This window comes from Chamaea fasciata, unplaced genomic scaffold, assembly GCF_029207755.1.
Source record: "Chamaea fasciata isolate MVZ Bird 193981 ecotype frontalis unplaced genomic scaffold, bChaFas1.0.hap1 SCAF_1087, whole genome shotgun sequence".
Classification (NCBI taxonomy): domain Eukaryota; kingdom Metazoa; phylum Chordata; class Aves; order Passeriformes; family Sylviidae; genus Chamaea; species Chamaea fasciata.
The window spans coordinates 1,099-17,794 of record NW_027095172.1 but is presented as its reverse complement, the minus strand read 5'-3'; the positions used below and the strand labels follow the sequence as shown (position 1 = coordinate 17,794).

Below are 16,696 nucleotides of genomic sequence, written 5' to 3'. Positions count from 1 at the left end.
GTTGCCGCGGCCGCGGCCGCAGGACGGGCACGGACGCGGTGCGGCTCCGGATCCCCCCCGACAACCGCGCACCGGCCAGCCAGGGGGGCGCGGCGTGACGTCAGCACGGTGACGTAACAGCAGCCCCCCGCTTCCCCGGCTTGGGGGGGCGGCGGCTAAACCCCCCCCCAAAGCCCCCAGCCCCCCCCGAGACCCCGCCCCGACATGGCGGCCTCGCCTGGGGGCGGGGCCTCGCCGGGGGGCGGGACCGGCTCCGGGGGCGGGGCCGCGCTGGAGGAGGAGTGCGAGGTTGTGCGCGTGCGCGTCAAGGTGAGCGGCGGGGCGTGGATATGGGCGGGGCATAGTAGGGGCGTGGTTGTAATTAAAGGTCGCGGGCGGGGTTAAAAGGTGGGGTCACGCAGGCTCCGGCAGCCAATCAGCTCCGGGGGGCGTGTCCTTGGTGTTGCCCCCGCCCCCGGGTGTGGCACCGGCGGGAAATTTTCCCGCCTCTCGGGTCACGTGGGGGCCCGGCGGCCAATCAGCGGCGCGGGAGGTGCGAGGCGGTGCCGTGGTGAGGGGAAAGCGCCGCCATGTTGGGTCGTCGTGAGGGGCCGGGGTCTCTGGGAGCCCCCGGGAGTTTCCGGGACCCCCGGGATCCTCTGAGACCGTCCGGAGATCTCCCCGGGACCCTCTGAGACACCCCCGGGATCCTCTGGGAACCCCCCGGGATCTCCCCGGGACCCTCTGGGACCCCCCGGGTCACCCCCGACCTCCTCCCGCAGAAGAACGAGGGGCAGCAGCCGCCCGAGTTCCGCTCGTTCGCCGTGGACCCGCAGATCACCTCCCTGGACGTGCTGCAGCACATCCTGGCCCGCGCCTTCGACCTGCAGGGGTGAGCGGGACCCCCCGGTTCCCCCCTCCAGGCACACCTGGGACCCCCCCCCCCCCTCAAGAGCACCCAGGTGACCTCACCTGTCCCCCCTCAGGAAGAAAAGTTTTGTCCTGAGCTTCGCGGCGCGGGACGGGCAGGGCCAGGACACGTTTGTGCCTCTGCTGAGCGATGGTGACCTGGCCAACGCCTTCACCTGCGCCCGGCCCACCCTGAGGCTGCGCCTGGATGTCAGGAACCCCCCTGACAGTGAGTGACACGCCTAGGACACACCTGGGGTACACCTGTGTGCAGGAGACACATGTGGGACACACCTGGGATACACCTAGGTGGGAGAAATCACCTGACATATGCCTCCGTTACACCTGGGACACACCTGGGTGGCGGGGACACACCTGGAATACACCTCGGGAGGGAAAACACACCTGGGACGTACCTAGGGTTGTCACAGACATACCTGAGACACACCCAGGACACAACTGGGCCCAGAGAGACACACCTGGAACACATCTGGGTGGGTGGGGACACATCTGGGGACGCACACCTGGGACACTCGTGTCTTTTGGGTGGACGTCAGGACGTGGTGGGTGCCCAGGGGAGGGTCCCACTGGAGCTCAGGTGTGCGAGGTGGGGCTCAGAGAGCTCTCAGCTACCTGTGGCTCAGGTGTGCCATCCCCAGGCCCGCTGCTGGAGGACTGGGACATCATCAGCCCGCGGGAGGTGGCGGCGGCCGAGCCGGTCCCCGAGCGCCGCTCGCTGCTGGCGGCTGCCCTGCCCTTCACCCAGGCCCTGCTGGCACAGGTGAGCACACCTGGCACAGGTGAGGCACACCTGGGGCGCCCCAACCTGCTGGAAGCTCACAGAGAGCTCGTGCTGCATCCCAGTGCCTTCCCAGTGCCACCAGTTCCGTTCCCACAGGTGGGCCGGACGCTGGCGCGGGCACAGGCGGCCCTGGCGTGGCCCGAGGGGACCCCGGCGGTGTCCCCGCCCCCTCCCCCGCCCCCGCCCTGCGCCCCCCTGAGCGACGCCGACCTGAGGTCGTACCTGGGCCCAGGTGGGCGCCTGCTGCGGCCCCAGGAGCTGCGGCTGCACGTCTTCCACGGCGGCGTCGAGCCCGGCCTGCGCAAGGTGAGAGCCCGGACACGCCTTGGGACACACCTGGGACACACCTGGGGGGGTTTTGATCACACCTGAGACGCACCTGGAGCTCTCTGACCTTCCTTGAGCTACATTTGGGACACACCTGGGGATTGTGGCCTTACCTGGGATACAGTTGGGGGGGGTTTGATCACACCTGGGGTCCTCTGAGCCACACCTTGGGGGTTCTCTGACCTCTCCTGAGTGCCACCTGGAGGTGGTGATTACATCTAAATCTCACCTTGAGGGTTCTCACCTTGCCTGAATTACACTTGGTGGTTTCTGCCACCTCAGCCACACCTGGGGGTCCTCAGATCCATCCTGATCAACACCTGAGAGGTCTCTGACACACCTGGGGTCATCCTCGATCCTTTCTGAGTCTCACTGCCACTTGTACAGGTGGTCTGGCGTTACCTGCTGAACGTGTTCCTGCTGTCTCTCAGCCTCATTCCCCCCCGTACAGGTGGTCTGGCATTACCTGCTCTCACCTGTCCCATTCCCCCCCGTACAGGTGGTGTGGCGTTACCTGCTGAACGTGTTCCCCTCGGGCCTGACGGGCCAGGAGCGCCTGTCCCACCTGCGCCTCAAGGCGGCCGAGTACTCCTCTCTGAAGGTGGCCCTGGCCGCCCGCGCCGCGCCGGCCGAGCTGGCGCAGGTGGCGGCCGCCGTGCGCAAGGACGTGGTGCGCACCGACCGCGCCCACCCGTACTTCGGCGGCCCCGAGGAGGGCCACCCTCACCTGGCCGCGCTGCAGGCGCTGCTCACCACCTTCGCCCTGGGCCACCCGCGCCTCTCCTACTGCCAGGGCATGTCGGACGTGGCGGCGCCGCTGCTGGCCGTGCTGGACGACGAGGCGCAGGCCTTCCTGTGCTTCTGCTCGCTGATGCGCCGCCTGGCCCCGCGCTTCCGGCCCGGCGGCCGCGGGCTGGCCCGCGCCTTCGGCCACCTGCGCCGCCTGCTGCGCCGCGCCGACCCCGCCTTCTGGGCTTTCCTGGCCGCCCGCGGCGCCCACGACCTGCTCTTCTGCTACCGCTGGCTGCTGCTGGAGCTCAAGCGCGAGTTCGTCTTCGACGACGCCCTCAAGGTGCTGGAGATCACCTGGAGCTCGCTGCCCCCCGCGCCGCCGCCGCCCCCCGAGGGCGTCCCGCTGCTGGGAGCCCCCCTGGGCGCTCGCCGGGCCGGGAGGGGGCTGAGGGAGCGCCGCGGGCTGAGGCCGAGGCCGCCCCGCAGGAGGAGGAGGAGGAGGAGGAGGGAGGAAGAGGAGGAAGATGGAGGTGCTGGAGGGGTCGCGGAGGCTCCTGAAGGGTCTGGTGCTGGCTTTGGGGGTCTCAAGGGTTCCAGCGATGGTCCTGAGGATCCCAAGAGCTCCAGTGACATCCCGGACGGTCCCAGAGTCTTAAGTGACATCCCGGATGGTCCCAAGGGCTCCAGTGGCATCCCGGATGGTCCCAGAGTCTCCAGTGACGTCCCGGATGGTCCCAAGGGCTCCAGTGACGTCCCAGGTGGTCCCAAGGGCTCCAGTGACGTCCAAGGTGGTCCCAAGGGCTCCAGCGACATCCCGGATGGTCCCAAGGGCTCCAGCGACATCCCAGGTGGTCCCAAGGGCTCCAGCGACATCCCGGATGGTCCCAATGGCTCCAGCGGTAGCCCTGGGGGTGTCGAGGCTTCCAGTGATGGCCCAGAGGTTCCCAAGAGCTCCCGAGATGTCCCCAACAGTCCCAAGAGCTCCAGCGATGTCTTTGAGAGTCCCAGGAGTTTCAGCCACGTTCCAGAAGGTTCTAAGGACATCCAGGAGGGTCCCAGGGACAGCCAGGGGGGTCTCAAGAGCTTTAAAAACGTTCAGGAAGGTCCTGAGAGCCCCAGCGATGTCCCCAAAGGTCCCAGGAGCTCCGGGAAGGTCCAAGGGAGACCCCCCAGGGACGCTGGAGAAGGCCCCGAGGGCCCCAGGAAGGTGGAGGAAGGCACCGACGCCCTGGAGATGGAGCAGAGACCCCAGAGCCTCTGCTGGGGGGCTGGGGGAGACCCCAGAGAGGGACGTGACGCAAGAGAAGCACGAGACGACCCCGGAAAAGGACGAGATGACCCCAAAGAGGGATTTGACGACCCAGGAGAAGGACGAGATGACCCTGGGACGGATCACGATGACCCCAGAAAGGTTCACGATGACCTCGGAGAAGGACACAGCTTGGGAGAAGGGCACAACAGCCCCAGGGATGACCACCGTGACCCCAAGGATGACCACCGTGACCCCAAGGATGACCATCGTGACCCCAAGGATGACCACCGTGACCCCAAGGATGACCACGATGACCCCAAGGATGACCACGATGACCCCAAGGAAGGACGTGATGACCCCAGACATGGCCACAACGACCCCAAGGACAGCCACGACGACCTCCAGGACGGCCACCACCACCCCAACACCCTCAAGACCAACCCAACCACCCCCGACGACCCTTGGGGCGGCCGTTGGGCTTGGGAAGACCCTTCCTCCTCCTCCTCGTCCTCCTCCTCGTGCTCCTCCTCCTCGGACGAGGAGGTGACGGTGGAGGACGACGGCGCTCCGCTGCCGCCGCCCGAGGAGCTGGGCCAGGGGAACCCCTTCCTGCTCTTCGTGTGCCTGGCCATGCTGCTGGAGCAGCGCGACGCCGTCATGGCGCGCGCCGGCGACTACAACGAGGTGGCCATGCACTTCGACCGCCTGGTGCGCCGCCACAGCCTGCCCCGCGTCCTGCGCCGCGCCAAGGCGCTCTTCGCCAGGTACCTGGAGGGCTGGGGGGGCTCCGCGCCCCAGGTGGGACCCCCCTCGGGGTAGGGGGGGCGCGGGGACAGGGTGGGGGCTCCACGGGGGTTCTCCCTGGGGACCCCTGGGTCATTGGAGTGCTGTGGGACAACGTGGTGACCCCGTAGAACATCTCAAGGAGGTCCTGATGTCACCCTGGGGACCCTCTGGTCACTGTCAGGGTTTGTAGGACAATGTGGGGACACCTTAAAACATCTCAAAGAGGTCCTGAGGTCACCATGGGGACCCTCTGGTCACTGTCAGGGTTTGTAGGACAATGTGGGGACACCTTAAAACATCTCAAAGAGGTCCTGAGGTCACCCTGGGAACCCTCTGGTCACTGTCAGGGTTTGTAGGACAATGTGGTGACCCCGTAGAACATCTCGAAGTCCTGAGGTCACCATGGGGACACTTTGGACACTGTGGGAGTTTATCAAACAATGTGGAGACCCCATAAAATGTTGCCCTGAGGTCACCCTGGGGACCCTCTGGTCATTGTCAGGGTTTGTAGGACAATGCGGTGTCCCCATAGAACATCTCAAAGAGATCTTGGAAGTCATTGTGGGGACCTTCTGGTCACTGTCATGGTCTGTAGGACAATGTGGGGACACCTTAAAACATCTCAAAGAGGTCCTGAGGTCACCATGGGGATCCTCTGGTCACTGTCAGGGTTTGTAGGACAATGTGGGGACACCTTAAAACATCTCAAAGAGGTCCTGAGGTCACCCTGGGAACCCTCTGGTCACTGTCAGGGTCTCTAGGACGATGTGGAGACCCCATAGAACATCTCCAGGAGGTCTTGGGGTTACCTTGGGGACCCTCTGGTCACTGTCAGGGTCTGTCGGACAAGGTGGGGACATCATAAAACATCCCCCTGAGGTCACCATTGGGATCCCTTGGTCACTTGGAGATCCGTAGGACATCATGGAGACCCCGTAGAACATCTCAGAGAGATCTTGAGGTCACCCTGGGGACCCTCGGGTCACTGTCAGGGTCAGCAGGACAACGTGGGGACACCTTAAAACATCTCAAAGAGGTCCTGAAGTCATCACGAGGGACTCTAGAGTCACTAGGGGTCTGTAGGGACCATGTGGGGCCACCATAAAACGTCCCCCTGAGGCCACCAAGGGGACCCTTCGGTCACTCAGCGTTTCCATGTCCACGTGGAGACCCCATAAAACATCTCCAGGGACCCCAAAGCCATCACTGGGACTCCCAAGTGGAGCCTGAGAACCTGTGGGACACCTTGGGGACCCCATGGAACATCTCCAGGAGGTCCTGAGGTCACCTTGGGGACACTGAGGTCACTGTCGGGGTCTGTAGGACAAGGTGGGGACACCATAAAACGTCAGCCCGAGGCCACCATGGGGGTCTGTAGGACACTGGGGGGACACAATGGGGACAGGTGGGTCCTTTTGGGGACCCCAGGGCCACCGTGGGGTCAGCAGGGCCCCCCAGACCTCCCCATGAGCCCCCCAGTGACCCCAGAGACCCCTCCCAGTATGAACCAGTACAGCCCAGTGCCTCCCTGCTGGCTTCTGCACCACCCTGGGACATCCCAGTATGAACCAGTACGAACCAGTGCGACATCCCGGCTGGGAACTCCTGGATCTGTGTTGCCTTGGGCTGGACCAGTACGGACCAGTATGGACCAGTATGGAGCTGGGAGCCCAACTGGGAGCCCCACGTGCATCGCCTTGTGCCGGACCAGTGCGGACCAGTATGGACCAGTATGGACCAGTATGGACCAGTGCCTTGCCATGGCCTTTAGCCATCCCAGCACGCACCAGTATGGACCAGTACGGACCGGCAGCCAAACTGGGAGCTCTTCACCGGCGTGGCCTTGCGTCCTCCCAGCATGGACCAGTACGGACCAGTACAAACCAGTCCAAACCAGTCCAGAGCTCGCCCAGGATCTCTTCACCCGCGTGGCCTTGCGTCCTCCCAGTACGGACCAGTACAGACCAGTATGGACCGGTAGGGTGCCCCCAGGGCCCTGTTGATGCCCATAGGCCTTCTCCCAGTATGGACCAGTACAAACCAGTTCCTGCCCCCCACCCTGGGTGCCTTCTCCCCTCCCCCCCCCTTATTTATTGCCCCTCCCCCCCACCCGGGGGGGTCCCGGGGGGTCCCAGAGGTGCCGGAACCGCCAATAAACGATGCCTGGTACTGGTGTGGCTCCCAGTATGGACTGGGAGGGACTGGGAGGGGGCTGGGAGCTCCCAGTATGGACTGGGAAGGAATCAGGGGCTCCCAGTATGAACTGGGAAGGAATTGGGAGCTCCCAGTATAAACTGGAAAGGAACTGGGGGCTCCCAGTATGAACTGGGAAGGAATTGGGGGCTCCCAGTATAAACTGGGAAGGAATTGGGGGCTCCCAGTATGAACTGGGAAGGAATCGGGGGCTCCCAGTATGAACTGGGAAGGAATTGGGGGCGCCCAGTATGAACTGGGAAGGAATTGGGGGCTCCCAGTATGGACTGGGAGCACGTTGAAAGTTCCCAGTATGGACTGGGAAGGAATGTATTATTCCCAGTATGAACTGGGATGTGGTTGAGTTGTCCCAGTATGGACTGGGAGGGAGGTGAAAGTTCCCAGTACGGACTGGGAAGGAACTGGGGGCTCCCAGTGTGGACTGGGAAGGGGTTTCCCATTCCCAGTATGAACTGGGGAGTTCCCAGTACGAACTGGGAGGGTGTGGGCAGGGGCGGGGCCAGGACTGGGATTTTCCCCAGTGTTCCCAGTTTGGCTCCCAGTGCTGGCTGAGGGTTCCCAGTTCCCCCAGTCCCTCCCAGTCCCCCCCAGTCCCTCCCAGTCCCCCCCAGTTCCCCCCAGTCCCTCCTAGTCCCCCCCAGTCCCCCCCAGTCCCTCCCAGTTCCTCCCAGTCCCCCCAGTTCCCCTCCCAGTCCGGAGGTGACGTCCCCGCCACCTTTGGGTGCTTCCGGCCGGAAGAGGCCTCGGGGGCACCCAGAGCTTTTGGGGTGGGGAGGGTCCGGGGTGGTTTTTGGGGGTCCCGGGGCAGTTTCGGGGGTCCCGGGGCAGTTTTGGTGGTCCCAGGGTGGTTTTTGGGGTTCCCGGGGCAGTTTTTTTGGGGGTTTCCTGGGATTTTGGGGGTCCCAGAGTCGGGGATGAGCCGTGGGGGGCGGCAGGGGGGCGACAACGTCCCCTCGGAGCTGCTGGAGGAGCAGGAGAACCTGCGGATCTTCGAGCTGCTGGGCAGGAAATGCGTGGTGAGGGACTGGGGGAACTGGGGGGGAACTGGGAGGGACTGGGAAGGGGAACCGGGGGGGGTTGGGGAGGTTTGAGGGGCTTTGGGGGGGATTTGGGGGGATTTATGGGGGATTTGAGGGGGTTTTGGGGAGCTGTGGGATGAATTTTGGGGTCCCCGGGATGGATTTTGGGGTGTGTGGGAGGATTTTGGGATGGTCTCGGGGGGTTTTGGGGTCCCCGGGTTGGATTTTGGGGTCCCCAGGATGGATTTTGGGGTCTCTGGGGGGTTTTCGGGGTGATCTCAGGGGCATTTGGGGGGCTGTGGAATGGATTTTGGGGTCCCCGGGTTGGATTTTGGGGTCCCCAGGATGGATTTTGGGGTCTCTGGGGGGTTTTCGGGGTGATCTCAGGGGCATTTGGGGGGCTGTGGAATGGATTTTGGGGTCCCCAGGATGGATTTTGGAGTGTGTGGGAGGTTTTTGGGGTGGTCTCGGGGGGATTTTGGGTTCTCTGGGGGGTTTTGGGCTCCCCGGGATGGATTTTGGGGTCCCCAGGATGGATTTTGGGGTGTGTGGGAGGATTTTGGGGTGGTCTCGGGGGGATTTTGGGGTCTCTGGGAGGTTTTGGGGTCCCCGGGATGGATTTTGGGGTCTCTGGGGGGTTTTTGGGGTGGTCTCGGGGGGTTTTGGGGTCCCCGGGTTGGATTTTGGGGTCTCTGGGAGGTTTCTGGGGTGGTCTCGGGGGGATTTTGGGGTCTCTGGGACAGATTTTAGGATGCCGGGTGTCCCACCCCGCCGTGTCCCCGCAGACCCTGGTGACAGCCGTGGTCCAGCTGGTGGTGGCCGAGCCCGGGGGTGTCCCGGGGGGTCCCGGGGGGGTCCCGGGGGGCTCCTGGAACCTGCGGGGCTGCGGCGTCGCCTGCCTGGTGCGGGACAGCCCCCGGCGCTCCTACTTCATCCGCATCTTCCGCCTGCCCGTGAGTCTGGGGGGGCCCCGAAATCCCCGGGGGTCCCCGAAATCCTGGGGGGGGGGTCCCCAAAATCCCCGGGGGTCCCCAAAATCCTGGGGGGGGGTCCCCAAAATCTTGGGGGGGTCTCTAAGTCATGAGGAGGGTCCCCAAATCCCAGTGGGCCGTGCCAAAGGCTGGGCAAGTCCCCAGATTTTGGGGTGGGGGGCTCCTGGGGGGTTTGGGGGGCTCCTGGGGGGTCTCTTGGGGGTTTGGGGGGTCCCCGGGAGGGTCCCTGACCCCAATTCCCCCTCCCCCCAGGCCGGGGTGCTGTGGTGGGAGCAGGAGCTGCAGGGGGGGATGGGCTACAAGACCCCCACCCCCTTTTTCCACACCTTCATCAGCCACGTGAGTGGGCGGGGCCCGACATGGGTGTGGTCGGTGGGTGATTTCAGTGGGTGGGGCTGGGTCGGGTGGGAGGAGCCGTTTTAGGGGTGCGGGAAAAGGGGAGGGGCCAAGGGAACGTGGGTGTTATGGGAAGGGTCAAATTGTGTCGGGGGCGTGGTCTAGATCAAGTGGGTGTGACCAGGAACTATGGGCGTGGTCAACCTAATGTGGGGGTGACCTGTGCACAATGTATGGGCATAACCATATATGGAAAGTGGGTGTGTCTGACACTGGGTGTGGCCTTTGATAAGCAAGTCACGTGGCATGGCCATGTAAGGGGAAGTGGGCGTGGCTGTGATCTTTGATGGGTGGGGCCAATAGGCCCATTAAGGGAAAGTGGGTGTGGTTTGCTGTAAGTGGGCATGGCCTGGCTGCCCATGGCCGCTCCTGATTGGCTCAGGAGGGGTGGGCGGGGCTGAACTTCGCATCCGAGGCCGAGGCGGCGACGTTTGAGGAGCGCGTCCAGGAGAGGCTGAGGCGGCGGCAGCAGCGGGCAGGTGAGAGATCCTCCCCAAAACACACCTGGGGACCCTCAAAACACACCTGGGGACCCTCAAAATACACCTGAGGACCCCAAAATACACCTGGGGACCCCAAAATACACCTGGGGACCCTGAAATACACCTGGGGACCCTCAAAATACACCTGGGGACCCTGAAATACACCTGGGGACCCTCAAAATACACCTGGGGACCCCAAAACACACCTGGGGACCCCAAAATACACCTGGGGACCCTGAAATACACCTGGGGACCCCAAAATGTGCCTGGGGACCCTCAAAATACACCTGAGGACCCCAAAACACACCTGGGGACCCCAAAATATACCTGGGGACCCTCAAATACACCTGGGGACCCCAAAATACACCTGGGGACCCCAAAATGTACCTGGGGACCCTCAAAATACACCTGAGGACCCCAAAATACACCTGGGGACCCCAAAATACACCTGGGGACCTCAAAATACACCTGGGGACCCCAAAATGTACCTGGGGACCCTCAAAATACACCTGAGGACCCCAAAATACACCTGGGGACCCCAAAATACACCTGGGGACCCCAAAATATACCTGGGGACCCTCAAATACACCTGGGGACCCCAAAATACACCTGGGGACCCCAAAATGTACCTGGGGACCCCAAGACACACCTGGGGCCCCCAAAATACACCTGAGGACCCCAAAATACACCTGAGGACCCCAAAACACACCTGAGGACCCCAAAATACACCTGGGGACCCTGAAAATGTACCTGGGGACCCCAAAATACACCTGGGGACCCTTAAAATCCACCTGGGGACCCCAAAATATACCTGGGGACCCTCAAAATACACCTGGGGACCCCAAGACACACCTGGGGCCCCCAAAATACACCTGAGGACCCCAAAACACACCTGAGGACCCCAGAATACACCTGGGGACCCCAAAACACACCTGGGGACCCTCAAAATGTACCTGAGATCCCCTAAAAATCCAGTGAACTCCCCCGAAATACACCTGGGGACCCCCAAAAGGCACCTGGGGACCCCCAAAAATCCAATGAAATGCCCCAAAGTGCACCTGGGACACCCCAAAATACACCTGGGACACCCCAAAATACACCGTGGAGCCCCCAAAACGGATCAGAACCTTCCAAATCCCCTTGGAATGCCCCAAATCCACCGGGACCCCCCCCAAAAAAAATCTCCCGGGACCCCCAACCCCCCCTGACCCCCCTTTTTCTCCCCCCACAGAGAAGCAGCCGCTGCCCCCTCCCCCACCCCCCGGCCAAGGTGAGTCCCGACCCCCCCCCCGGGGGGATTTGGGGGTCACTGGGGGGGTCCCAACCCCCTCCTGACCCTCCCTGTGCCCCCCCAGAGCGTCGGGGGAGCCTCCCCAGGACCCCCAACCCTGATGGTGAGTGGGGTGGGGTGGGGTCCTGCCCCATTTTTGGGGGGTCCCGCCCCATTTTGGGGGGGTCCTGCCCCGTTTTGGGGGGTCCTGCCCCATTTTGGGGGGGTCCCGCCCCATTTTTGGGGGGTCCTACCCCGTTTTGGGGGGTCCTGCCCCATTTTTGGGGGGCTTGGAGAGGGCCCAGAAGGGAATTCTAGGGTAATTTTGGGGTCTCTCGGTGGATTTTGGGGTCCCTGGGGTAATTTTGGGGTCTCTGGGGTGAGTTTGGGGTCTCTGGGGTGATTTTGGGGTCTCTGGGGTGGGTTTTGGGGTCCCTGGGGTGATTTTGGGGTCTCTGGGGTAATTTTGGGGTCTCTGGGGTGAGTTTGGGGTCTCTGGGGTGATTTTGAGGTCTCTGGGGAGGATTTTGGGGTCCCTGGGGTGGGTTTTGGGGTCTCTGGGGTGAGTTTTGGGGTCTCTGGGGTGGTTTTGGGGTCTCTGGGTGGATTTTGGGGTCTCTGGGGTGGGTTTTGGGGTCCCTGGGGTGAGTTTGGGGTCCCTGGGGTGGGTTTGGGGTCCCTGGGGTAATTTTGGGGTCTCTGGGGAGGATTTTGGGGTCCCTGGGGTGAGTTTGGGGTCTCTGGGGTGGTTTTGGGGTCTCTGGGGTGGATTTTGGGGTCTCTGGGGTGATTTTGGGGTCTCTGGGTGGATTTTGGGGTCTCTGGGGTGGGTTTTGGGGTCCCTGGGGTGAGTTTGGGGTCCCTGGGGTGGGTTTGGGGTCCCTGGGGTAATTTTGGGGTCTCTGGGGAGGATTTTGGGGTCCCTGGGGTGAGTTTGGGGTCTCTGGGGTGATTTTAGGGTCCCTGGGGTGATTTTAGGGTCCCTGGGGTGATTTTGGGGTCCCTGGGGTGGGTTTTTCTGTTCTGCCCCACACTTGGGGGTCCCGTAAGGATTTTTTCTTTTTAACCCCTTCCTCCCCGCCAGGTCCCCCCGTCCCCACCGTGCCCATCCCCAACCCCGACATCACCCCCAGCCGGTACCGGGGGCTGCCCAGCCCCCCCGCCGGCCCCTCCCCCACCCCGGGACCCCCCCCCCGGGCCCGGGGCCCCCCCCGGGGAGCACAGGAAGGGGGGAGGACGCAAGAAAATCTCCAAGGCCGATATCGGGGCCCCCTCCGGCTTCAAGTGGGTCTGGGGGGGATTTGGGGTCTGGGGGGGGTTTGGGGTCTGGGGGATTTGGGGTCTGGGGGGGATTTGGGGTCTGGGGGGGGATTTGGGGTCTGGGGGCGGTTTGGGGTCTGGGGGGGGATTTGGGGTCTGGGGGCGGTTTGGGGTCTGGGGGGGGATTTGGGGTCTGGGGGGGGTTTGGGGTCTGGGGGGGTCAAAGAGGGGATTTGGGGTTTGGGGGCATTTCTTGGGAGGATTTTGGGGTCTCTGGGGTCTGGGAGGGAGTTTGGGGGAAGCTCTTGGGGGGATTTTGGGGTCGGGGGGGTTTTAAGGTGTTTTTTTTGGGGGGGGAGTCTTTGGGGAGGTTTGGGGGTCTGTGGGGCAGGAGGGGTTATGGGGTGCAGGGGGTGTGTGGGGCTGGGGGCTCTCTGGGGTTTGGGGTCTCAGTGGGGTCTCAGTGGGGTCTCTCTGGGTCACGGGGGGGGTCACGGGGGCGGGGTCTGACCTCTCTCCCCTCCCCCCCAGGCACGTGGGTCACATCGGGTGGGACCCCAACGGTGGCTTCGATGTAGGTGACCCCTCCCCCGCCGTGCCCCCCCGCCGGGGGGTGACACTGACCCGCAGGGGTGACAGCGCCCCGCCGGGGGGTGACACTGACCCACAGGGGTGACAACGCCCCGCCGGGGGGTGACACTGACCCGCAGGGGTGACATCGCCCTGCCGGGGGGTGACACTGACCCACAGGGGTGACATCGCCCCGCCGGGGGGTGACACTGACCCGTAGGGGTGACATCGCCCCGCCGGGGGGCGACACTGACCCATAGGGGTGACATCGCCCCGCCGGGGGGCGACACTGACCCGCAGGGGTGACATCGCCCCGCCGGGGGGTGACACTGACCCGCAGGGGTGACAACGCCTCGCCGGGGGGTGACACTGACCCCTAGGGGTGACAGCGCCCTGCCGGGGGGTGACACTGACCCATAGGGGTGACATCGCCCTGCCGGGGGGTGACACTGACCCATAGGGGTGACAGCGCCCCGCCGGGGGGTGACACTGACCCATAGGGGTGACATCGCCCTGCCGGGGGGGTGACACTGACCCGTAGGGGTGACAGCGCCCCGCCGGGGGGTGACACTGACCCATAGGGGTGACATCGCCCTGCCGGGGGGTGACACTGACCCGTAGGGGTGACAGCGCCCTGCCGGGGGGTGACACTGACCCATAGGGGTGACAGCGCCCCACTGTGGGGTGACGGTGACCCGCAGGGGTGACAACGCCCCGCCGGGGGGTGACACTGACCCATAGGGGTGACAGCGCCCCACTGTGGGGTGACACTGACCCGCAGGGGTGACAGCGCCCCGCCGGGGGGTGACACTGACCCATAGGGGTGACAACGCCCCGCCGGGGGGCGACACTGACCCATAGGGGTGACATCGCCCCGCCGGGGGGTGACACTGACCCGTAGGGGTGACATCGCCCCGCCGGGGGGCGACACTGACCCGCAGGGGTGACATCGCCCCGCCGGGGGGGTGACACTGACCCGCAGGGGTGACAGCGCCCCGCCGGGGGGTGACACTGACCCACAGGGGTGACAGCGCCCCGCCGGGGGGTGACGGTGTCCCCGCGGCGTGTGACAGGCCTGTCCCCTGTGTCCCCCGTCCCCAGCTGGCGGCCCTGGACCCGGCGCTGCGGTCCCTCTTCGCCCAGGCCGGGGTCAGCGAGCGCCATTTGGCCGACGCCGAGACCTCGCGGCTGATCCACGACTTCATCGAGCGCCAGGGCGGGCTGCAGGCCGTGCGCCGCGAGATGGGGCAGCAGGGTGCGGCACCTGGGGCACCTGGGGGGCACCTGGGGACACCTGGGGTCACCTGGGGACACCTGGGGGACACCTGGGACACCTGGGACACCTGGGACACCTGGGGGGCACCTGGGACACCTGGGACACCTGGGACACCTGGGACACCTGGGGGACACCTGGGACACCTGGGGGGCACCTGGGGACACCTGGGGGGCACCTGGGACACCTGGGGTCACCTGGAGACACCGGGGGGGCATGTGGGGGGCACCTGGGGACACCTGGGACACTTGGGGTCACCTGGGGACACCTGGGACACCTGGGGGGCACCTGGGACACCTGGGGGGCACCTGGGACACCTGGGACACCTGGGACACCTGGGACACCTGGGGGGCACCTGGGACACCTGGGACACCTGGGGTGCACCTGGGAGGAACCTGGGAGGGAACTGGGGGGCAACTGGGGGGCACCTGAGGACACCTGGGGGCACCTGGGGACACCTGGGGGGCACCTGGGAGGAACCTGGGAGGGAGCTGGGGGGCACCTGGAGGTGCCAGGTGGGGCGGGGGGACACCCAGGGACACCTGAAGGGGTCTGGGGGCACCTGGAGGTGCCGGGGGGGGGTTCTGGGGTCACCTGGGGGGGTCACGGGGCACCCCCGGGGGTCTCTGTGCCCCCTCTGACCCCTCCCCCTCCTCTCTCTCTCTCTCTCTCTCCTCCCCCAGGGCCGCCCCCTCCCCCCCCAGGCCGTGGGACCCCCGCCCCTCCCCCCGCCCCTCCCCCCCGCCCCTCCCCCCCTCCTCCGGCCGCTCCCGCTCGGGGCTCCCCGCCCCTCCCCCACCCCGCCCCGGCCCTTCCCCTCCCCCTGCCCCTCCCCCTCCTCGAGGCCACGCCCCTCCCCCACGAGGCCCCGCCCCCTCCGGAGCGGCCGCTCCTCCCCCTCCCCCCCCTCCGCCGCCCCCTCCCCCCCCCGGGGGAGCCCCCCCCACTCCCCCCTCGGGCCGGGGGGCGCTGCTGGACCAGATCCGCCAGGGGGTGACGCTCAACAAGGTCCGGGGGGACCCCAAAAATGGGGGGGGAGGGGGCTGGGACCCCAAAAACGGGGGTGGGACCCCGAAAATGGGTGAAGGGAGCCCAAAGAGGGGGGGTGGGACCCCAAAATCAGGGGTGGGGTCCTAAAAAGGGGGGGAGGGACCCCAAAGAGGGAAGTGGGACCCCCATGAAGAGGAGGTGGAACCATCGGGGGGGGCTGGGACCCCAAAAAGGGGGGTTGGACCTAAAAAAGGGGGGGTGGGACCCCCAAAATGGGAGGGAGGGACCCCCAAAAATTGGAGGTGGGACCCTTGGGAGGGGCTGGGACCCCAAAAAGGGGCTGAGACCCCACAAAGGGTCTCACAGGGGGGCTCCCCTGACCTCGGGAGGTGTCTGTGGGGGAGGGGCGGGGGTCTCCAGGTCCTGCCTGACCCCGCCCCCCCCCGTGGCCCCCTCCCCCAGACCCCTGAGACCCCCGAGGTGGGCGCGGGCCCCGGCGCGGGGGGGCTCGTGGGGGCCCTCATGGACGTGATGCAGAAACGGAGCCGAGTCATCCATTCCTCGGGTGAGACCCCCCAAAAAAACCCCCCCAAAACCCCCCTAAGAACCCCCAACCCCCCCAACGACACCCCCAAAGGAACCGAACCCCAAAAAATGCCCCAAAATCTTCCCAAGACCCTCCAAAAATAACCTGAGCCCCCCAAACCCCCCCAAAAAAACCCTTGAGCTCCCAAAGACCCCCAAAACCCCCCTTGATCCCCCAAAAATGCCTTCAAGACCCCCCCGAGTCCCCCAAAAGACCCCCCTGAGCCCTGCAAGACCCCCCCAAGACCCCCCTGAGCCCCCCCAAAACCCCCCAAGACCCCCCTGAGCCCCCAAAGACCCCCTGAGCCCCCCAAAGACCCCCCCCAAGACCCCCCTGAGCCCCCCATTTTTTACCCCCCCAGATGAAGGTGCTGCCAGCGAGGAGGAGGAGGATGATGATGAATGGGATGATTGAGCCCCCCCCAAAACACCCCCAGACCCAAATTGTGCCCCCCTCCCCCACCCCTCAAATCCCCTCCGGCCCCCCCAGCCCCGCCCCCAGCTCGAGGGGGGAGGGGCAGCGGTTTTTTCCCCTCCCCCACCCCGATTTCCCAGCCCCGAAAAAAGCCAAATAAACGCCGGAGTCACGTGACCTGGTTCATCAATTAATTACCGTTTAATGAGCCTGGCTCCGGGAGGGGATCCCGGCGCCCACAGCGGCTCCGATCCGGGAAAACCGCGGGGAAAATGAGGAAAAACCAGGAAAAACCGGCGGATTTCGGGTCCGCCGCGGTGCGCGGGGGCTGCCGGGAGCGATATGCAAATGAGGCAGCGCCGCGGCCAATGGGAATCGGCCGATTTGCGCCTCTATGTAAATGAGGCTTCGCGGGTGCTGCTGGGAGCGGTATGCAAATAAAA

General features: G+C 65.1%; 2 protein-coding genes across 3 annotated transcripts; both read left to right on the top strand.

Annotated features, from left to right (window-relative positions):
* The first annotated feature begins 27 nt into the window (after nt 1-27).
* Nucleotides 28-6,956, top strand: LOC136284538 (TBC1 domain family member 25-like). The gene is made up of 6 exons (XM_066174884.1): nt 28-309; nt 762-871; nt 966-1,117; nt 1,548-1,669; nt 1,787-1,996; nt 2,517-6,956. Exons 1-6 carry the CDS (start codon nt 205-207, stop codon nt 4,818-4,820), a joined length of 3,003 nt encoding a protein of 1,000 aa, XP_066030981.1. The 5' UTR covers nt 28-204; the 3' UTR covers nt 4,821-6,956.
* Nucleotides 6,957-7,049: 93 nt separating this feature from the next.
* Nucleotides 7,050-16,447, top strand: LOC136284539 (actin nucleation-promoting factor WAS-like). Of its 2 annotated transcripts, XM_066174886.1 has the most exons (12): nt 7,050-8,017; nt 8,806-8,973; nt 9,265-9,351; nt 9,791-9,887; nt 11,122-11,160; nt 11,246-11,284; nt 12,245-12,444; nt 12,952-12,994; nt 14,092-14,245; nt 14,947-15,271; nt 15,716-15,818; nt 16,201-16,447. In XM_066174886.1, the coding sequence occupies exons 1-12, from the start codon at nt 7,916-7,918 to the stop codon at nt 16,251-16,253; spliced, it is 1,410 nt and encodes a 469-aa protein (XP_066030983.1). In that variant the 5' UTR covers nt 7,050-7,915; the 3' UTR covers nt 16,254-16,447. The 2 variants fall into 2 exon arrangements, with proteins under 2 accessions (XP_066030983.1, XP_066030984.1); XM_066174887.1 differs by lacking the exons at nt 11,122-11,160; nt 11,246-11,284.
* Nucleotides 16,448-16,696: the final 249 nt, after the last annotated feature.

Excerpts from the sequence above, each read along its gene's own strand:
- LOC136284538 (XM_066174884.1), top strand. The coding sequence starts at position 205 with ATGGCGGCCTCGCCTGGGGGCGGGGCCTCGCCGGGGGGCGGGACCGGC. Across the intron at positions 872-965 it reads CGCGCCTTCGACCTGCAGGG|GAAGAAAAGTTTTGTCCTGA; the intron begins GTGAGCGGGACC and ends GTCCCCCCTCAG. Across the intron at positions 1,997-2,516 it reads TCGAGCCCGGCCTGCGCAAG|GTGGTGTGGCGTTACCTGCT; the intron begins GTGAGAGCCCGG and ends CCCCCCGTACAG.
- LOC136284539 (XM_066174886.1), top strand. The coding sequence starts at position 7,916 with ATGAGCCGTGGGGGGCGGCAGGGGGGCGACAACGTCCCCTCGGAGCTG. Across the intron at positions 12,995-14,091 it reads ACCCCAACGGTGGCTTCGAT|CTGGCGGCCCTGGACCCGGC; the intron begins GTAGGTGACCCC and ends CCCCGTCCCCAG. Across the intron at positions 14,246-14,946 it reads CCGCGAGATGGGGCAGCAGG|GGCCGCCCCCTCCCCCCCCA; the intron begins GTGCGGCACCTG and ends CTCCTCCCCCAG.